The 22,549-nt window shown below is 46.2% G+C and overlaps 1 protein-coding gene across 2 annotated transcripts in view; it reads left to right on the top strand.

Moving 5' to 3' along the window:
• The window catches only part of LOC115088411 (tubby-related protein 4-like), a 33,798-nt gene extending 14,410 nt beyond the window's left edge, over nucleotides 1-19,388 (top strand). The window contains exons 4-8 of one of the 2 annotated variants that reach the window (XM_029596652.1): nucleotides 496-640; nucleotides 2,939-3,032; nucleotides 7,288-7,431; nucleotides 8,431-10,967; nucleotides 19,117-19,388. In XM_029596652.1, coding sequence (XP_029452512.1) covers nucleotides 496-640; nucleotides 2,939-3,032; nucleotides 7,288-7,431; nucleotides 8,431-10,967; nucleotides 19,117-19,233 — 3,037 coding nt within the window. In that variant the 3' untranslated portion in view covers nucleotides 19,234-19,388. Of the gene's footprint in view, nucleotides 1-495; nucleotides 641-2,938; nucleotides 3,033-7,287; nucleotides 7,432-8,424; nucleotides 10,968-19,116 lie in introns of both variants that reach the window. The other variant, XM_029596651.1, reaches the window with a different exon arrangement.
• The last annotated feature ends 3,161 nt before the right edge of the window (nucleotides 19,389-22,549 follow it).

The following is a 22,549-nucleotide window of genomic DNA, read 5'->3' as shown; positions in this document are numbered from 1 at the left end:
TCCTCACAAAATGCAATACACTTAATACAGTCAGTCTGAAGCTGTTTTTCAGTATCATACATAAAAAATAAATGTCAGTAATGTGTAAGGGACTGTTCGAAATTGAATGGCTTACAAAATGGTACAAAAATGATATTAGTGGGATAATCCAATGGAGGCAAAGGTTATGCCACACCCAGTACACATTTGTCCCTGCTTGCACAGCTCTAGTTAAATGGTTAAGAAGCATGGAATTATATTTATCAGCAGAATGGAGATCGCATGGTCAGGGGCTGTCCAAGCTTTCCTCACACACTGCCCTGCCCATGTGCCTCAACCCTGTTCTGAAGAGAGTAATGTCTCCATGCCTGTTTCTTAATGTGTAGAATTGTTTGAAGCTAAAATATTGAGGAACAAATGTTACCGCAAGTTGAAAAAGAAAAGCATCCTAGAACAACTGCAGTACTGTTTCCATGCAGACATAATATTTCAAATACATGGTTTTTCTGTGTACAGAATTAATATAGAAGCCAGAAAATCTCCAAAGTTGTCTCGAGCTGCCCAGGACATAACGCGATCACCCCGATTGCCAATAAGGAAGACGTCTATTGGTTCTCCCAGCCTGACTCGCAGAGAGTTTCCCTTGGAAGACATCACTCAGGTACAGCTGGGGACGTGACTGCAGAGCGTGAAGAGTGTCTTTTTATCATAAGAGCATAAGAATTGCTATACTGGGTCAGAGCAAGGGTCCATCAAGCCCAGTGTCCTGTTTCCAGCAAAGGCCAATCCAGGTCTCTCACACACACACCTGCCAGGATCCCAAATAGTAGATGGATCCCATGCGGCTAACTATCCGTGTGGTATTGCAGCCTGGAACTGATTAAGCAAGAGGCAAAGGCTTTCAATAAAAAGGAAGTTCTAGACCAAGGAGTCATGGTATAAAGCGTGAGGCGGGGTAAACTCCGTGATAACTTGAGAAAACATTTCTTAACAGAAAACAGCTTCCCTGAGGAGGCAGTGGGAGCGAAAACAGTAACAATATAAGAGAACCTGGGTGGACGGGGAGAATCTTTAATGGGTAGGATGGTGGTGGTTGCGGCAAAGTCAGAGATTGAGTAGGAGTCGGTATTATCGCAGTAGGCATGGAAGGTGGGTCTTGTGATGTTTATCAGCCGTCATATTCTGCTTCCGAAATGTGAAAGCCTTCTCTTATTCCCCAAAACAAGCAAACAGGGACTTTCTTTATTCCATCATAGTAAAAGGGAGCCCCAGGATAGACATTTCTGGCTGTAGCTACTTCCTCCCCGAAACCTCCGTCACTGGAGGGCTTTTGCTGTGGCTGCTTTCTCATTTTATGTAAAGGCTTAAAGGTGGATTTTTAAAGATGTGCGGATTTTATAACACGAGCCGATGGGTCGCGACTCACACGCATTGGGTGGGGGGGGGGGGGTGATTTAAAAAAACAAAACAAAACGCACAGCGACACAAAGGGCCCATTCCCAGTTCCCTCCCAGTCTGCTCCAATTAAGGAGCGGACTGGAAGGGCACTTCCCTAACCCCCTACCTTCTCTGCCTCCATTTTCCCCTCTCCTCCCCCAGCCCTTAAAACCCTTCTTCCTACTTTTTCCTTTTTTTTTTTTTTTTTTAAATTTTGGAATTTACTTTCCTCTTACGAGATGAAGTAAGTTCCATGCGCTGGCCCACGTTTCCCCGGGACAGGGCCTAATGGCTGCTGTCCCGGCCGGCCCCTGCCCAGACCCCGCCCCTTTTGGTCAGCCGGGCACTTCTGTGCTTCCCGGGAGACAGGCACGCGGCCAGGCCATTTTTTAAAATGTGCTCGGTGCGTGCACGGCCCGGCCACGTGCATATCTCCAGGGATTTGTACGAATGGGGCTTTTAAAATGTAGCCCATAGTGTTTTCTTCTGTTAACGTTCCTAAAACCTCACATTAATGGTGCATAAGTATACACATACTTTAATGTGTTGTGTTTTGTTTTTTAACTTTTTTTTTTAAATAAAACAAAAGGCATAATAGTGGCATCTTACAGATGGAGAAATAAGCATGCACAGGCAGCCCAAACCATGATGTAAAACATTCATCAGGATGGGTGGGTGTGTGTGTGTGTGTAACAGACCTTCCTGCATTACTGCGTGGAATTCGGACGTGTGTGTGTGTATACGTGCATGCTTATGCATCTATAATGTATGTCTGCATACAGGTATTTGTGTGTATGTACATATAGATGCCAGTGCAGAATGCCACTACATATTTTCAAGGCATGCCAGCACAGCAAGCAAATATTTTCAGCCTTTGGGGGGCTTAGCTGTGCTTATCTTCCAGTGAATCCCTCCACTTCCAAGGCAGCAAGGCAGTCTCACGCCCCCACCTCTGCCCATGCCCAGAGGGGAGGAGGCCTCTGGGAAATATTTTATGAGAATTTAAGCCCTGTTTGTGTTTATACGTATCATAGCTGGGAAAGGCAACCATTAACCATAAAATATGTGAATGCTAGAAGCAGCCTGATAGGCAGCACAGGGACAGCTGCCTTGGGGTGCGGGAGTGTGCAGGGCTTTTGATATCTGCGCTAAGCTGCATTTTTCTGTATTTGATCGTGTCGGCTGGTTCATGGTGATCCTGGGAGCTGTAGGCTTCTTTAAGTCATAAACCCACTTTTGTGGAAGTGGAGAGAGGAAAAGCAGGGATGAATTGCAAAATACGTAGATTTAAAACAAAACCCAATTTGTGCCTGTGCTTGTCATGAAAGGTTGCGAAATAGCCAGCAGCTGTACACAGAGGAGGAAACGCATGGAAGATGTGAGATCTCCGTTTTGGTTTTCTTTTCTTAGTGAAGTACACGTGGCTCGGTATTAGCCCTGCTTGTTAGAAATGTTTCATACATAGAGGTTTAATAATAGCAGAATGGAAGCTGAGTAGAAAAATCTGTTTTTGTTTTTACAGCAGAACTATCTCGCTCAGGTCACCTCCAACATCTGGGGAACCAAGTTTAAGATTGTAGGCCTGGCTGCTTTTCTACCAGCTAATCTGGGTGCAGGTAAAACTGAAATGAAATACTACTCATCTGTTTCTCTAAAAGTCTGAGACGAAAAAAGCAAAACAAGACTTCACCGACTACTTTAAAGGAGGCTTCACAAGCAGGAGGAGGAGGAGGGCCGCCCTCAGCTCCCCTGCAATGAGCTTCCTGCCCCCCTTCCTATTTACATTCTCCTTCACCTTTAGCAGGGACAGGGCAGGTGATCTTTAGGAAACGGGTCCTAACCTCTTTTATTTTTTTTATTCTGCTGTTTTGGATTTGTCAGAGTGACTCAGGGTGAACTCCCACGCTCCCTGTCCCCTCGTCTCACCTTCGTGAGCGAGCTCTCGGTTTCATGGCCGGTTTTGCCCTGCCGAGCGAGTGAGTGACTCAGCTGAAAAGCACCAGCGAGGCGTGCAAGATAGCACAGAGCATAAACCGGCAGATTTTTCTTTTTGTTTTATTTAAGCAGGTGGGGGTTAGTAATATATTTAAAGGGCAAGATCCAGTCGCTTGGTGTCCTGTTTTTGCTGATTATCCTTTGAAAGAAAAGTTTACCGTGCTTTGTGTCCTTTCTCTGAAAGTCCACGTGGCAAGCAGCAGTGCGCTCCCTTTATAAAATATATATATGTTGTTTTTTTAATTCCTTAAGCAGCAACTTTTCCATTTTTCTGTTCCCTGGAGAGCAGCTCTCTTGGCAAGTGTCCCAAAATTATTTCACACATGGGCACACAATTGTACAGGATTGGTTTATGCCAGGGGTGGCCAACCTGTGGCTCACTCTTCCTTGTGCAAAGTGTGGCTCTTGCCCTACTGAGCAGCACTGACTGCAGCAAGGAGTGTGTAGAGCAGAGAGAAGCGCCATTCTGCTCCAATCCCCCCTGACATGGCTGCTGCAGAGACAGGACGGAGGGGGCTGCAGTATTGACTTTTTAACTTTCATTTGATATATATTCTGGGTTTTTGGCACTGCTCTACTCCTCCCTGCTTTCAGCAAGCAGCAGCAATGGAGGGGGAGGAGAGGGGAGAGGCTGGAATTAACAGGATAGCAAAAAAAAAAAAAAAGAGCCTGTCTGCTCCCTGCCCCAGCCCTCCCCATCCTGAGCGCAACTCTCCTGCCTGGAGTAGAGGGCTCTTCTCTGGAGGAAGGGGATGGAGTGTACACTGCCCAAGCCCAGCAGCTCACTCTGCTCCCAAGACTTTGGGGCTCGGCTGATAGCAGGACGCCAGTCAGAGCAGAATGATTTGTGGCAAGGGGAGGATATCCTTGATGAATACTTGGGGGGGGTGGTGGGGGAAGCAGTGTAAGAGGGGGTGAATGCTTCTGGGGACAGTGCCCTGAAAAGGAGTGAATGTTGTGATTAGTTTGGGGGTGGGGGGGGGGAGGGGACAGTACAAGGGGGGAGAGATGAGATGGAGGGGTGAGTATTGCTTCCCTCCCAATCTCCTTGAAGTCAGCAATGCAAACGGAACTGTCTGGCACCTTATTCCTTCCCAAGGTTTACGCCGCCACCTGTTCTGCAACACATTGTGAGGGGGCCAGACCCTGGGTGAGAGAGGGCCAGGACATGTAGGAGAAGTGTAGGGGCATGAGAGAGCCAGGGTGCGGCTAATAGGGGTTCAAGAGAACAGGGAAAGCTGAGGGGGCGGGGGGGGGGAGAGGTATCTGTGCAAGAAAGCCCGGGGTGGTGAAAAAACAGAAATGGTGTCAGGGTGGGGCAGAGGTGATGAGGGCATGGGTATAAGAGCCAGAGGGGATGAAGGGGGGGGGGGGGGGTGGAGGGGAAGATTGGTGATGGAGGGCCATAGGTTGTGAAGGTGGAAAGGAGGAGAGAGAAAGCAAGAGGTGAAGAAAAGGAAGGGGGGCAGAGATGATGACTGGGAGGGGGAAGGGTGTGAGAAACATACACAGGGGAGCAGTGAAAGAGGAGGTGAATGCTTCTGGGGGAGTGACTTCAAAAGAGATGGATGTTGGGGAAGTGGAGGGAGGCATGATGGTGGAGGGTTTCTGCAAGGGTGGAGGGTGTATGCGAGAGGCCCAGGGAGGGCACTGGAGGGGAGGGGTCAGAGAGAGAGAGAGAGTAAGAGGGGGTGAAATAAGAGAAGAGAGAGAAAGTGGGGGTAGGGGCAGAGGGAGATACTGGTGCTGGGCAGAGGTGCATATGGGGTGGGGAGGGCGGTGATGGGGCCACTGAGCCTGTGTTGTTCGGGTAGGTGTTAGGGATGTTATATGAGAGACTGCTAAGGACAGAGTAGGGGATTGAGAGAGAGACTGATAGGATAAGAGAGAGAGAGATTGGGCAGAGCATGGTGGCGGGAGAGAGAGATGCTAATCAGAGACAGGAACAAGGTGAAAGAATTGAGACTGTAGGAACAGGGTAGGGGAATTAATAGAGAGACTGATGGAAAGACTGCGAGATGGGCAGGATGGGGTTGAGAAAGACGAGTGGGGAAATTGAGAGACTAGTAGGGGAGGATTGAAAGAGACTCATGAAAACAGGGTGGAAATGAGACACTGGTGGGGAGAGGATGGAGGGATTGAGAGAGAGACGGATGGGGACAGAGTTGGCGGATTGAGAGCCACATATACCCCACTCCTCTGCCGCCAGTCTGTTGAAATTGTGAGGCTCTTTGCTACTGTGTATTCTGCTTCCTTGGCTTTTGCTGGATGAAAGGTTTGGCCACCCCTGGTCTATGCATTGGGCATGATGCCATTTGAGTTGTGCTCAAGGTGATTTGCAAGACTCTTCCAAATATGGCTCTTGGAGAACCGGCAGATGGATTTCTCTGGCAAGCTGCAAGTACAGTTAATATCTAAAAGTCCTAGAAGGAAATGCAAGTACTCGCATATCGGCCGATACAGTAAAAGTCGCGGGAGAGCGGCAAGTGCCCACTCTCCCGGCGCGCACACAGGCCACTCTCCTGTGCATGCGATTTAGCATTCAAACGAGGGCCCACGGTAAAAAGAGGTGTTAGGGACACTAGCGCCTCTTTTTTTTTTGACCGGAGCGGCGGCTGTCAGCGGGTTTGACAGCCGACGCTCAATTTTGCCGGCGTCGGTTCTCGAGCCCGCTGACAGCCACGGGTTCGGAAACCGGACGCCGGCAAAATTGGGTCCGGGTTTCAAGCTTCGGGCTGATTTTAATTTTTATTTATTTTTTATTTTTTTTTTTTACTTTCGGGACCTCCAACTTAATATCGCCATGATATTAAGTCAGAGGGTGTACAGAAAAGCAGTTTTTATTGCTTTTCTGTGCACTTACCCGGTGCCCAGAGAAATTAGCGCCTACCTTTGGGTCGGCGCTAATTTCTGAAAGTAAAATGTGCGGCTTGGCTTGGCCTGCTCTCTGGCCAGTTTGTAACCCTAGGAAAGCGCAACGAGTCTGGTCCCCCATCATCATGCCTTTTAACACCTCAGTATAATGATCCTTTATACACAGAAGCTCCGCTCCTCCTCCTCCTCCTCCTCCGTCATGCTAGGAAGCTTTGGGCCAGACTCGCTTCTGAGCTCTAACCCCAGACAGACAGGAGGGAGACCGCCCTCTCATTCAGTTTCCTGTGCAGTCAGTGGGTAAAGCAGTGTGGCTGCCGTGTTAGTCCACTGAAATACATGGAAATAACTTTCTGTTCAGACCCAAGGAAAGGAGAGTGTTAACACCTTAAAGCTAGTCCATCACTGCTCTCTACATTAATGGTGGGGGTGGAAGGGAAATAGAACCAAAGGTTACTAAGAGCCAAGAGAAACAGATAAGTATGAGAGAAAAAAGAAGCGTGAAGCTTGCTGGGCAGACTGGATGGGCCGATTGGTCTTCTTCTGCCGTCATTTCTAGGTTTCTATAAGAAATATATAAAGTTAGTCCAATTTAAAAAAAAAAAAAAGGTATCTGCTTATATTTGTGTTCGTTAACATTTATTTCCATTTCTGAACAGCTCTACACAGTCAGGACATGCAGTTCCACAATTAGCAAAGCACATTCCCTCCAGTTAGTTCAGAATAATTCATCTCCCAAGTTGATATCTGGAGACATTCTCCTAAATATACTGCCTTCTGGCTTTAGTTAACACCTCTGTGTGAGACCTCTTACATCTCACTGTAGAAAACAATTATTCATCTTGCTTTTTTAATAAAGCACTTAATTTGTGGGCATTCAGTAGTCAATATTCTAAAACACCATTTAACCTGTATTTAATGTGCGTAGTCCCTGCCTTTATATTTTGTTTTGCCTTCTGCCCCATCATGGCCCGTTTACAGTGAGCACCACTTTCTGTTTTCTAGTGATCTATAAAACCAGCTTGCTGCATCTACAACCCAGGCAAATGACCATCTATCTCCCGGAGGTGCGCAAGATCTCCATGGATTACATTAATTTGCCAGTCTTCAATCCAAATGTGTTCAGTGAAGATGAAGATGATTTACCTGGTGAGGCCATTCCCACCCCCCCTTTATCCTAATCTGCACCCCCATACCCGCCATTGGGATCCAGTGCAGTTCTGTGAGTTACCGCCATTTTGGTGGATTGGCCCAAAATCTGATGGTGCTGTATTTTCCCAGCTCAGAGAGTAATGGTGTGCGTGGTGGTTGATGGGGGCGGGGAATAAAATAAATTGGCATAAACCCTGCTGTGTTGTGCTATGTAACCGCACTGTGGCAACAGACGAGTCTGGTATAGTATTTGTTTTGCAGTGCAAGTTGTTATAAGTACCCAACAATGTGTGTGAGGTTTGGCCTCCTTCTGCCCATGCTGTGCCTCCTCCAGGGAATGGTGTTTAGAATATCCTCTGGAAGAAGCTGCCTGCTGAACAAGATGGGGTTTGTGCCTAGAAAGGAGACTGTAGAAGTACAAAGAAGGGGAGGAAATGGTAGTGGAGAGAGAGGATAGCAATGTTACACAACCATTTCTCTTTCTTTGCAGTAGGACATGAAGGTACCTCCACAGATGCCTGACCTAAATTCAATTGGAAATTGAAGCGCTTATTAAAAAAATAGAGGGAAACCTATATGCTTTCTCTGTTTGCCGATTTTCTGAAATGTATCTCCTAAAAGATTTAATTTAGTGCTGCATTTGCTGATGTGGTCTCTCTCTCTCTCTCTCCATTGGGTTAAGCGGCTTCTGCCACTCTATTCTATTCCCCTTAGAAAACCATATGTTGTCATATAGGTGTAGATCAGATTTCATTCTTCTGAATATTTGAAGAAGTTGCTATCATGTCTGCAGAAGTGCTCGTTTATGCCGATAAGATGCACCCTATTAAAGTAAGACTTCCTGTGTGCTACTTGTTTTCTTCTGATGCAAGATTCAGATTTTTGTCAATGATAATTTTTTTAACAGAAAATATTGAGGAAGCTATAAACATTATTTTATATTATGGTAAGTGAATTTGTAATTTCTGAATTCTTATTATTCTGTTGCAGTAACAGGAGCATCTGGAGTTCCGGACAACAACCCTCCTTGCACTGTAAACATTCCCATCGCTCCAATTCACAGCTCAGCCCAAGCTATGTCGCCCACTCAGAGCATGGGCCTCGTTCAGTCCTTGTTGGCCACTCAGAATGTGCAGCTGGATGTTCTGACTAATCAGTCTGTGCCCGGAGGACCCACAGACCACGCTGGGGACAGCGCCATGCAGTTTCCAGTCCCCAGTCGGTACTCAAACCCAGGGCAGGTCATTTTTGGGGGAGTAGAAATGGGACGTGTGATCCAGGCACCACCTCTCTTGTCCCACCAGCCCCAGAGTGCAGCCCAGATGCCAGTGTTGGATCACCTAGAAAGGGACCATGAGCAGTTGCAAAAGACAAAAACATTACGGCAGGTGCAGCAGTTCGCAGAAGGCGATGCTGTGGTTTTTGGTGCTGCCCCGGACATACAGATGAGCAAGATGAACCCGCCCCCTCCGTACCCTGGGACCATACCAGCTCCCCCTACTTCTGCTCCTCCACCTCCTCCGCTTCCACAGCCACCTCTGGACCTGTGCCTGAAAAAGGGAGATTTCACCCTTTTCTCAGTGGGGCATTACCAGACTCCTCTAGGCTATGAAAGGATAACAACATTTGACAGCAGTGGGAATGTGGAAGAGGTGTGCCGGCCGCGAACTCAGGCAGTACGTGCTCAGAAAAAATACACCCTGCCGGGTCCTGGCAGCTCTGCCACACTCCGGGTTTCTGGTACAGAAAAGAAAATCCAGCAGCCCTGCACCAGCGCCACACTGAACAGACTCACTATCCCTCGGTACTCCATACCCACCGGGGACCCGCCACCCTACCCTGAGATTGCCAACAATTTGTCCCAAGTCCGAGGTGCTGCACAACGACTGGACAGCAGTATCATTCATGCTACCCTGCGGAGAAACAGTCGGGAGGCGGCTCTCAAAATGGCTCAGCTGATGGACAACCAGAGGGCCACTTTGCAACATCCACCAAAACCCAAGAGCAATGTGGTGGCAGCACAATACCAGCAAAGGGTGCCCACAGCTTTGTATACCTGCAGCCAATGTAGCAGCAGCAGCAATGGTGTCAGTACTTCCGCCACATCCAGTGTTAGCAACGTTAGATCCGAGGTACCTGCAGGGAACAGCTCACAGCACAGCACCATCATTGTACACTCTGCTAGTACTTCCCCTTTGGCCTGTCAGTCCTCGTACAATTTGCTGAGCCCTGCGGACAGCTGCAGAGACCGGACAGATTATGTCAATTCTGCCTTTACAGAGGATGAAACAATTTCCCATCATACTCACACAGAGAAACTATTGAGACACATCTCTCTCACCGAGGCCAGCATGGGTGTGAAACGCCCACCTCCATACCAGTGGGACCCTGTGGTGAATGAAGAGATCTGGGTTCCTCAGGAAAGGACAGCTCAAAATTCAATGCCCAACCCTCACAAGCCACTGCTGCCGCCGCCTCCTCTTATGCTTAGTCAAACCCAGCATCTGGACATAACTCGTGTGCCATTTGTTTCCCCCAAATCACCAGCCAGTCCCACTGCCACTTTCCAGGTGAGCTATGGACTTCCGTATCCAGGAAGCTACAGCATCCCTCCTGTCCAGACAGTGCAGACCCCTTACTCCCCCAAAGAAGCTTTAGCCCCAACCCAGTTTACACAACAGGAGCCAACAGTTGTGCTCCAGCCAGGCTACCCATCTAACCTCTCCTGTTGCCCATTGCCACCTATGTATCCAGGAAGCAGCACTTGTGCCAGTTTGCAACTGCCACAAATAGCCTTGCACCCATGGAATTCCTACAATGCATGTCCACCTATGCAGGGCACCCAAGGCACTGTGCCCCCAAAGCCACATTTAGCAGTGGAGAAACCTTTTATGCCTCCACCTCCAGCAGAGCCCCAAAGTCAGGTGGGCACAGAGGTAATGGTAGAGACAGCAGACAATTTCCAGGAAGTCCTGTCCCTGACAGAAAGCCCCATACCTCAGCGGGCAGACAAGCTTGTAAAGAAAAACCGTAAGCGGTTGGATAGCCGAGCAGAGGAGGGTAATGTTCAAGCCATCACTGAGGGCAAAGTGAAAAAAGAGGCAAGGACCTTAAGTGACTTCAACTCTCTCATCTCCAGCCCCAGACTGGGAAGGGAAAAGAAAAAGGTGAAGAACCAGAAGGACCAGCTGAAAGTCAAGAAGCTGAACAAGACCAATGAGTTCCAAGACAGTTCAGAGAGCGAGCCAGAGCTTTTCATCAGTGGGGATGAACTGATGAACCAGAGTCAGAGTGGTAAGAAGGGATGGAAGACCAAAAGAAATCTAAGGACAGCCAGTGAGCTGGATGAGTTCAGGTGTCGGAAAGCCAATGAGAAGGAGGATGGAAGGCTGGGAAATCAAGGGTTTGTGTACGTGATGGCTAATAAACAGCCACTGTGGAATGAGGCAACCCAAGTATATCAGTTGGACTTTGGAGGTCGAGTGACGCAGGAGTCAGCAAAAAACTTCCAGATTGAGCTGGAAGGCCGACAGGTATGATTGCAGATTAGTAGTGCTTTCCCCGTTCTCTTCAGTATACAGAAGTTATTAATTGTGTCAATATTAGAATGTACAGTTTTTCACCATAAAAGACTTGCACATTGCATAGAGCTGTCAGAACCAAGGGGTTTATTTAGTAATTATTTTTCTGATCAGACATGAGAATTCTTATTTTGACTAAACTCCTACGTGCAAGAAGAACGCATAGAGTTTCTTCTTGCCAGTGGCAGATGGAGAAATTCATTCTTCATTTTAACTGCAGGGAGTTAAAATGGCCCAATGACGTGATGTCAAGAGGTCCCCCTTAAATGAGAAGCAGCAGGAGAGAGCAGTCTGGTATGGTTAATTACTGCACAACTGCTGTAACTCCCCCATCCCCAATAACTACAAACATAGCTCAGGCTTAGCCACAGATGGGCCTGGATGGGTTCACCAATACTGGAAGAGGCCTGAAGAATGGCCATCGCAGATCCTGTTCCCACTGCAGCTGAAGAAGGGAGAGAGCCACCACAGAATCCCATCCCTATGGTGGTAAAGGAGAGGGTCTGCTAGACCACCGCAGGAGCCCTTCCTCGTGGCGGTCTTGCATCAGACTACTTAGAAATCCATTGAAGAATGCATGCCAAGCCCTACTAGTTGTACTCTTTATTTTCAGTAAGAGTACAACCAGTAGGGTTCAGACCTATATACCTATGGCCCACCCAAAAAATCAGTTCTGGCTACACCACTAAGGGGAAAGTGAGTTAGGTATATCAATTCCTATTCCTGAGAGGCCTGCATGAGACTAGTGGCTAGAAGCTTGAGAGCGTGGTAACTGATGGAGCACAATCGGTGGAACAAAGAGAATACATCTTAAGTATCCATTGACTGATTTCCTACATGCTTTGCTTCCAAGCTGTGTTTTTGCTAGTACAGTGTTAGTGATAGTGGATCATATGCAGTGACACACTGCATTTACAGTTCAGCAAGAGGCTATTAAGACAAGGTGAAATTTGTACTTGCAGATCTATAGACAAGAATTCAAAGAAGGCCTTCTAGAGTATATGCCAACAGCACCTTACAGTAATCCCCTAATTAGTTTGAACAGGAAATAAAGCAGCAACACTAGCTAGATGCTTCAAAAAGTCAACTTTCCTGTTAGATCAACTAAAGTCTTTCATTTTTACTCCTATGTGTTTTATTTTTTTGCAATGAAAGGCATGCTTTCTCTTCTTTTCTCCAACAGCAGCCACCAGATAGTCAGTATTTATCTGGAGTTTTGTGTGCAGAAAATATTCATTCCATGCAAATGAGGACATTAAGCAGTACTTCCTGTTGCAGAGAGACTGCATCTAGCCGGTGCACTTTTTTAGCACTGGAAACTTAACTCCTGGGTCAGGGCTGGAGTTAAGTTTCCAGTGCTATGAGAAAAATAGTAGAAAAGTAAAAATAAGTTTAAAAAAAAAAAAAGAACTCTTTGGGTAAGTGCCAGCAGCTGCTGCCACTTATCTGGATAATTAATGACTTATCGGGGTAAGCGGCGGCCATCTCATAAGTCAATGCTTCTCTGGCGCAGTTCAGCACTACATAGCCATATAAAGTACTTATTCAGCTAAATAGTGGTGATAACACCAGATCGGATAAATACTGACTATCTAGCAGCTGCTTCCTGCTATCAGATGGATAAATCAGTTTTTATCCAGCTAAATGGCGGTAGCCGGTTAGGGATGTCTCCTCTGTTAAGCGCCACGCCATTTTTTATGATGCTTATGGCCATGGAGACAAGAACACTTAGATTTTGGTAGAAAGCATAATTTTTTATTGAACAATATAAGTATTCTTGGGAGATGCTGATGCCATGCCTCTGACAAACCAGTATCTCATCGTATACAGGAAGTGATCCTTCTTTTATAGATAACATTCAATATTGTACAAGGGTGGAAGATTCTAGAGTGCATGACTGCCTTAGAAAATAATTTACATTGGTTGTCATGTCAACAGCATGATAAGATCATCCCTAGTTACCCCTGAGTATTTCTACAAGGTGGGGCCCATTTACCATCACTCTCTAGATAGTCCTTTGTTCTGTTAGAATCTTGCTGGTCAGGGCAATTAACACATCTGATGTTGTGTTTACAAATACTCCTGAGAATAATGCCTCTTATTGTGACAGGATAGCCTGAAGTTCCTGCTGTTGTCTTCTCCTTTTATAACCCTATAATTAGGCATCATAGGCGGAGCCAGGTTGACTGCCTGTCCAGATGTCCTAGGAATTCTGCAAGTCATTCTCAATAAGTCACTTAGAGTTCATACCTAAAACTCTTCATCCTCCCTCTGACCTCACCTTTCCCTGTGTATTCCACTTGATCCCTACTGTGCCCATCCCCCTTTCACCGACTCACCTTTTTCCACCTATCACGGCAAGGCCAAACTACCATCCCTCTCCGTCTCAGTCACCACCAAGCCTGCCTTGATTTCCAACCTGAATCTACTCTTATATTTTTACGTTCAGCGACAAGACCTCACTCCACCCCTAATGTCATAAATATCTCTTATGCCTTAAATTTATGCATTTCTCAAAATTTGTCCATTACCCCACTAGCACTTGCAACTATTCCTTGCTATCGCTGATTATTTTCTGACTGTGGTTGCTGCTTAATACTCTGACATTTTTGTGATTGCTGTGTTACTCTGTCCCTCCTCAGTTTCTTTAATGGCAAGCAGCTCAAGCCTCCCCATCCCGCGCATCCATTACCCATCCCATAGAGTTCCCCACCCCACCGTCTTCAGCTCTACCACCCAGCGCAAGTCCCTCCTCCCCATCCTTATTTCCCCACTCACCCAACTCCTAGGACTCACTACCCTATCCATCGTGCTATTCAATGCACAGTCCCTATCCAAGAAAACCGTAATCCTGAATGATTTATTAGTCGATTGTAAGCCTGAAATCCGCACGGTCACAGACACATGGCTTAAAGATTCAGATATTGTCCTAAATCAATTTCCTATTATCACTTACGATATTTACTCTATCCTGAGACCCAAGAAACGAGGCGGAGGCCTCCTCTTAGCTGTCAAAAAGCAAATGAATATCAAACCTGTGAAAACTGACGCCCCACCCAACTTTGAGATTGAGCTTTTCAAATCCCAGGAAATCCAGGTCTGCATAGTATATGCACCCCCCGGCCTTCTGGAACTCAACCCGTCCCCCCTTATTGAATTCATCTCCATTAACCTCGATTGTGATGCCCCTGCTATCGTCCTAGGAGACTTCAACCTCCACGTCGGTTTCCCCCTGCTCCCTGTCCTGTGAAGCTTTCCTCAACTCACTTGAAGCCATTGGTTTTACGCAAATCATTTCTTCCCACACACACAAAGCAGGGCACACCTTGGACCTCATCTTTATTAATGCCAGTATCCACTCCACTAAAAAGCCCTCATGTACCCCTGTCCCATGGTCCGACCACGCCATCATTAAATCCTCTTTCCATAAATATACCCATCTCTAACAATCCCACATCCAGCACCTCCATTGTTTTTAGAAAATCGTGCCCCAGCAAGGATCTCATCTCAACCTTTGCCGGATTCTCTTCTAAACTCGACTGCTCCACCCCCGACACGGCCCTTGACTCCTGGAGCACTGTCACCTTAGACATTGCGAACAAACTGTGTCCCATCACCAGACGCGAATTGAAACCGTCTATGAAAAAGCAAAACCCATGGTACTCCTCCGACTTAAGACAAATGAAAAATGAACTCAGGCAACAGGAAAGATCCTGGCGCAAGAACCCCACCCCACAAAAAGCTTCCACCTTCAAATCCTCCTTCCATCTCTACAGACTCGCCACTCTGAAAGCTAAATGAGATTTCTACGCCTTAAGAATACACGACTACAAATACAATCCTAAAGCCCTATTTACCTATGTATCCAACCAACCAAGCATACACCCCCTCCTATTCCAGACAATGAAGCCAGTAGTAAATGTGAAGAACTGGCTTCCTATTTTCATAACAAAATTGCAAACATTCTCCTCAGATTTCCCCCTAACCCTCACCCGCTCCCTATAATCATAAGCGCTATCTCTACTCCCGCCATCTTCAACACCCTTGATCTTGTCTCATCCACCAAAATCGCTTCAAACCTCAAGAAAATTAAACCGGCAACACACCCTTCCGATACCATTCCAACCAAAACCCTCCTCACAGTACCTGACACCATTTCCAAACCTATTGCTGACATCATCAACTGTTCCCTTTCATCAGGCTCCGTCCCTGACTCACTCAAGCATGCAGTGGTTAAACCACTGCTCAGAAAATCCTCTTTAGACCCCAAGGACCCTGCTAATTTTCACCCTATCTCTAACCTCCCATTCATCTCAAAAATCATGGAAAAGATCGTCAATTCACAGTTAACGGACTTTCTTGAAACCAATAATATATTTCACTCCTCACAATTCGGCTTCTGCAAATACCTTAACACTGAGACCCTCCTCCTCTCTTTAACCGACCATCTCCTTAGGGGAATGGACCAAGGACATTCTTATATCCTTGCACTGTTGACATTTCGGCGGCCTTCGATACAATAAATCATAATCACCTCCTCTCCCGCCTATCTGACATTGGCCTCTCTGGTTCGGCCCTCAAGTGGTTCACCTCCTATAGAGCCAATAAGCAGTTCTCTGTGAAAATAGGCAATGCTGAATCCACTTACTATGCTCTCTCTCAGGGAGTCCCCCAGGGCTTCTCCCTCTCTTATACCCTATTTAATATCTACCTCACCCCACTTTGCCATCTCCTAACAGAACTCGGCCTCAAATTCTACCTTTATGCTGATGATGTGCAAATCATAATACTTATTCAGGGCTCTCTATCCAACACCCTTGAATTCTGGGGAAATTATCTTGCAGATATCAACACCTTACTCACTAAACTCCATCTGGCTTTAAACACCTCCAAAACAGAACTTCTCCTGATCTCACAACATGACCCTGCCTTCCAGAAAATTCACTCACACCACTGTGCTAGAAACCTTGGGGTTCAGATTGATCAACAATTAAACCTCAAAAAACACATCAATGCTATCCTCAAGGAGGGTTTCTACAAACTCAACGTTATGAAAAAACTGAAACCTCTTCTCCATGCCAGTGACTTTCAAACTGTCATACAGGCCACACTAGCGTCCAAAATGGATTACTGTAACTCCCTCTTTCTTGGCTTACCCTACTCCTCCCTATAACCACTCCAAATGCTGCAGAATGCAGTAGCCAGGTCTATCTCTAACGCACGTAAATATGATCATATCTCCCCTATCCTGAAAGACCTGCACTGGCTCCCTATCCCCTCTCGTATCCTCTTTAAAACCCTCACTACCATCCATAAAGCCATATATACTCACAATTCCAACTGGCTTGCTGAGCCCTTCCGCCTCACATACCCAACTCGGCCATCCAGGATTTCCAAAAAAGGGGCCCTCCATGTGCCCTCCTTAAAGAAAGCGCACCTCACATCCACGAGGGAGCGGGCGCTCTCCTTTGCTGGCCCCACCCACGCATTGGAACGCACTTCCGACCCACCTCAGGCTAGAACCATGCACGACAAAATTCAGATCCCAATTAAAAACCTGGCTTTTCAAACAAGCCTTCCCCAAAACTCTTAGCAGTCCTCATTCTGTGTCATGCTATAATTGTATATGCCCTTTTATATTAACATGTTACATTTGCCTTGTTACTGTTTCTTATCGTTATTAATTACGCCCATTGCAATTGTTCCTTCTTGTCCTGCTTTCCTTTGGTTTGTTGTATCCCCCTCCACGCCCTGTTCTTTGTAATTTCCTTTCTATAGTTCGCTGTAAACCGATATGATGTCCCCACTAATATTGGTATAAAAGTCTCTTTAAATAAATAAAATAAATAAGGCAGGCTAAGAAAACCGAGGATTCTGGGTCATTTTCCTTTCTCCATGTTGGTTTTCTGTTCAGGCACACTCATCGCCTCTCTTCCAGAGTTAAGGTTTAGGTGTGTTGTTTTTTTTTTTTTTTAATTCCCAATGTATTAGCATAGCATTAGCTTACTGCATTAGGAGTTAAAGAAAAAAAAAATAATTTGGGCACTAAAAATGTTTCTTGAAATCCAGTGCACATTTTCTTAGCACCCAAATTACTGCATCGGCCTGGGGGTGTGGGTCTCCCATTTTTTATTTCTTTGTCGCACGTGTGCTTTTGCGCCAGCCAGTGGGTGTCATTCTTGAGCGATGACGAGGACCCTTCTGTACCCTCTTCCCTCCCCCCACCTTACATACCCACAGTTGCAGGCCGATTCTGTAAGGTCCGCGGGAAAACAGGCATTCAGTGTTGAGCGGCCACTCTCCCAACGCGTGCTCAGCCACCTCTCCTGGGCACGCGATATCGCTAGGATATTAAGTTGGAGGGTGTACAGAAAAGCAGCATTTTCTGCTCTTGGGCAGGGGTTAATTTCTGAGCGTAAAACGTGCGGATTGGCCATACATTTTTTTTTTTATTTTTTTTTTTTAGTATCCCAGGTGAATAACTAATAGCCTCATCAACATGATTTGCATGTGATGAGGACGCGCTTTGAAGCACGTTTGATGCTCTGAACCCCTTACTGTATAACGGGTAGTGCACGCGCGTCCAACTAAGGGTAAAGCAGTGCGCTCAGCTGAGCAAGCTTTACGGCCTGTTGGAGGGGCAGTGAATGCTTGAATGTGAATACAGAGCATCCTCAGGTTTTCTAGGCACATTTGAGGATGCACATCCAGGGTTTTGCTATCAATTCATGGACAGAAAAGCACCATGAAAGCTTATATTGTGGGGCAAGTATGAAAACGAAGCTGTGGTCCTCTTGCATTTATTTTCTTTTTTTTCGGTTTTAATGCGTCCATCGCGGCATACCTGGTGTGGTGATAGCGTGCTCCTTTCCTGTTTGCTTATAAAGATGCTTAGTAAACGAAGATGGGCCCCGAGCAAAGTCTCACCCCCCACTGCATTATAAAATTAGTGCATGACCCCTGCATCCTAAATCAAAACATTTCCGCCCGTACATAATAAAAGCAAGAAGTAATTTGGAGTCTAATTATGATAACCTTTATCAAAAGAGCTTGTAGCATGAGGCAGTTTGAGACCTTAAAAGACACAACCCCCAGCCTTGCCTTTGATGCGAGTTCTCCAAAGCTCAGGTGCTGCAGGCTTTTTTTTTTTTTTCGTTGGTCCAATTAAAGGTTTCACTAGCTACAGAGACTCCACTTTCCTCAATTCGACTCATTAGGGTTTTGCCCAACAGTATGGAAATTACAATGCAATGGATCCCACATTCACTTCTCTATCTGTTGGCCTAAAATCAAACCTCAATCTGAACCCAGAGCTGAGGACTGTCTCTTCTTGGCCTTGTGGCTGAGAGCCTGTTCAGTGTGGAAGCGAACATCCTGTGGTCTGACCTCATTGGGGATCATTAAGCAGGAGGCTTGAACCTCCAATAAAAAAAAAAAAATCTCTCACCTCTGTGGGTAAGTCAAATGTATGATCTGAGTTATAACTTTATGGCTGAGATTGAGAACTCAACCCTACTGAGGACAATAAAATTGATTTGGACCCTGACCAAACAAGGAGGTTTAAAGGTCCCATTAAAAATAGAAAAAAAAAAAAAAAGATGGACTGACAGTTTCATATATTTACCAAGGCAAGGTGCTCTGGCCAGAGGGGAGCGTGTTGACAGTGCATAGCTAGGATAGTCTACAGAATTTCCTTCCTAACAGTAAAGCATATAAGGACTTGCTGGTGGGCAGCAGAGCAAGCTCCTGGTCTCAAGGTGCAGAGAATGACTGATTCTGTAAAATAAACAGTCCTAAACGCCATCTGTGGTGTGGCCACGCATCCCTTCACTTGCCTGAACAGACCTTTCCCCTGCCTTGCTTGTGCTGGGCGGTACGTCAGAGCCACCGTGAGCCATGTATGTACGGTTTTCATGTGCTGGGTTGCTGTACAGTTCAGTAACCGGGGGGGGGGGGGGCTGGAATTCCCTCCCACCCTGCTGGCAGCTTCTTTGTGAGGAGGAATCGTGTGTTGATACTTAACGTGTCAGTGATGGGTTTTACTTGGCTGTGTGTGGGAACTCACTGTCTTGTTTCTCCCGCTTCCCGGCCCTCTCCCCAGGTGATGCAGTTTGGAAGAATTGATGGCAATGCCTACATTCTCGACTTTCAATACCCCTTCTCTGCTGTCCAGGCCTTTGCTGTCGCTCTGGCCAACGTGACTCAGCGTTTGAAGTGAAACGGGGGCAGTGACTGGAACAGGAACCCTTGCGTTTCAGGAGGCGAAGAAAAAAACCTCCGTCAGGCCTGCGGAAGACACAGCCGCCAGAGAGAGGAAATTAAAAAAAAAAAAAAAAACCACCCCGGACGTGTCGCTGGTTGCCTGGGAAGAAGGCTGGGACCCGTTCTTGCTGTTCCTTCACGCGCGGTGGTGCCGGTGTTGCAGGGAAAGGGTACAGGCCGAGCCTGTTACGGTGTTAACGGTTGGGGCAGAGTGGTGGGTTGGGCTTGTGGAGGTAGCTCAGCTGTGTTTGCAAAAAAAACCAACAAAAAAACACTTCTTTTCAGATGAAGACTGCCTTATACATTGTGCTTCTGTTTAAAACCCAAAACAGAACCTGTTACGTTCCCCCTCACCCCCCCCCCCCACGCCACCACCTTTTCTGGTCCGGTTTGTACCACAAGAAGGTCAATAGCAGTAGGTGGGGGAAGAACTTTGTTATTTCTCTGGGCACTGCAAGCACCGTGGGAGCGATCAGAAGGCCAGCATTTTAATTTATAAGTACTGATGCATTGAGAAAGAACAGTTACAACAGTAAATGATCAAAAGACACGGTAACACAACGGAAACAAACGTTATTGCCTTTTTTTTTTTGTGCTTTTGCTATTAGGTGGAAATATTTAACAAAAATGCCAGGCCGGGATGAAGTGGTGTGCGTTGGGTTTCAGCGGGTCCTTGCTTGTACGGTGCCCCGGAGGACTGCGGGCTGGCTCCAGCCCAGGAGTCTTTCACTGCTCGGAGCTGGCCACCTCCAGCCGCGCACGCGACCCCTCTATCATCTGGGCTGCTTTTGTTTTGTTTTTTTATACTGAAAAAGGCCAAGTCAGCTAAGTCACATTGACCGAGGGGGGGAGGGCGTTCGCTGAGAATAAGCCCCTGGCATAAAGCTACATAAAAAGGTTTGTGTTGAGCAAACATTTTCAAAGATAAGCTGCTGATGGACTCGTGTGGCTTCTTCACTGCACACCCCGCTGGACGGAGCCTAGTTCTGGATGGGAAGGGGGGGAGTAGCACTGCAAGAAACCAGAAACAGCTACAACAGGATCCACATTTCACCTGAGTCCCCAGGGCGTGTGAACTGCTTGGACAGAAAGTTTAAGTTGGTCGGGAAGCTTTTTTTTGTTTCATCACATGCTTTTCAGTTTTTGTCTGTGTGTTCATCTTCCTTGAATTTGGCATCTGTATTCTTGGAGTACATTTTGCTTTGGAAATCCCAGTTCATTAAGCTTGTGTGAACTCGCGAGTTGAAAGACCACCGCTGTCCCCCGACCCCCTTCCATACATTAAGCAGATTTTGATGGAGGCGTTGCCTGATTGCCTCTGTAAAGCCCTAAGAACGTCACTTACGTTTGCACAGGGCCCCCGTTTGGTTACACGCTACAGAGTTTAATTACTGGGAGCAGAAATTTACCACCCCCCAATAACAGCTACCCAAATAATGTTACAGCAGACATCTGCTAAACTGTATTTTTGTCCTTCATATTTGCCTCTCTCTTCAGTCAGTGAATTGCTTTAACACAGGGGTGCTTGCAAGAGATTTTTTTATGGTCTTATATTGTGACCACCAGAAATCACTGATGGGGGATTTTTCATAAAATGCTTAGTGAATGGTGGGAAAAAACATGTTTTTAATTCTTTTTGACTGGGTCCCCACCACACTATCTCCCCTCAGCCACTCTTCACCAGTCTTGCCCCTCCACTCTTTTCCGACAACAGAAGTGGCTGTAAAAAAAAAAACAAACTGTTGGTTGACCATATTTGAAAAACATTGCTTTAACCATTCACAGGAAAATCTCAAGAAGTGCTCTGCTCAAAAACAGGCCTTTCAAAAGTTTCACTGAAGTTCAGTTCGGTGCCCCAAATGTGGATAAAATACACACGTGATGTTCCTATCCATCAGCATTGATAACTGATGCTAATTCCCTTGTCAGTGCTGATGGTCCAGGAAGGTGAATGACTGGGATAAATTCTCTGATTTGCAGTGAATGCCAGTACTGTTTCTAGCCTGAGAAAAGGGTTCAGTCGGCTAATCAGATCAGCGTGATTACCAGAGGTAAAACAACCTCTGTATCTGGATGCCCAGCTCTGTTCCTCAAGAGCTGCAAACCAGTCAGGAGCTCAGGATATCCCTAACGAATATGCCAGAGAGATTTGCATGTACGCTGAATTGTATGGAAATCTGTTTTCATGCACGGTCATTCTGGGATATCCTGACGGGTTTGTAGCCTCCAGGGTTTGCAGGTGGACATCCCCGCTCTATGTACATTGCGTAGAAAGTTTGAACTGACCCTAGGAAATTGCATCCCATTGTCTAAATGTTACACATGCAACATGTACGTCAAAGTATCTTGCAGTCAGCTACTTGCGTTTTGATAAGGGTGCCCTGAAAACATTGTAAAAGTATGACTGGTAGGAAGTTGGTTGCATTGGTTTGCTTTGTGGAGCCTTGCCTCTCGTTTTAGAGTTCTTACGAAGCTTTTTATGGAATAGGTTCTAATACCCTGTTTCCCCGAAAATAAGACATCCCCCGAAAATAAGACCTAGTAGAGGTTTTGCTGAATTGCTAAATATAAGACCTCCCCCGAAAGTAAGACCTAGCAAAGTTTTTATTTGGGAGCATGCCCGTCGCACAGAACACCAGAGCATGCAGCTGTGATTTTTTTACCCTGCAGGTTTCACAGTTGGATGTCATCACAAACCAGCATAACCAGACAACTATTCAGAATATGATAAATGTTCATTTTTTTGTTCAACAATATATGTGAATTCTTCTTCATGGAAAAATAAGACATCCCCTGAAAATAAGGCCTAGTGCATCTTTGGTAGCAAAAATTAATATAAGACACTGTCTTATTTTCGGGGAAACACGGTAGTAATTGACAGTTTTCCGAGTAATGGGAACATCTGTTCTCTACCATACACCATCCTCTTCCTAGGGGCGGGCAAGATAGCTCCTGAAAGGAAGAAAAGCAGAATATGCAGTAAATCATGCAATTAAAAAGGGTTCCATGCTCACTTGATTTCAGCCATCCTGAAAGTTGCCTTTCCAGTCGGTCTGAACAGTTCCATTTCTGTTCCAACTTTGAAATGTGGGGCTTGTGGTTTTTTTTTCCTTCCAGTGTCTTTGAGCTTGTAGAAGGTTTTTTTTCCTGGGCTTGGGTTGTCCGTGGATTTACAGGACTCTTTGTTTGTTTTCACTTGTGCAATAATCTTTACAATTTAACTTAATACATCTGTCCTGTTATCCGAGAGGCAAGTTTATTTATCTTTAAAA

Source organism: Rhinatrema bivittatum, chromosome 3 (genome assembly GCF_901001135.1).
Source record: "Rhinatrema bivittatum chromosome 3, aRhiBiv1.1, whole genome shotgun sequence".
NCBI classification, from domain to species: domain Eukaryota; kingdom Metazoa; phylum Chordata; class Amphibia; order Gymnophiona; family Rhinatrematidae; genus Rhinatrema; species Rhinatrema bivittatum.
Note: the sequence above shows the minus strand (reverse complement) of the source record. Positions and strands in the feature narration are given on the sequence as shown.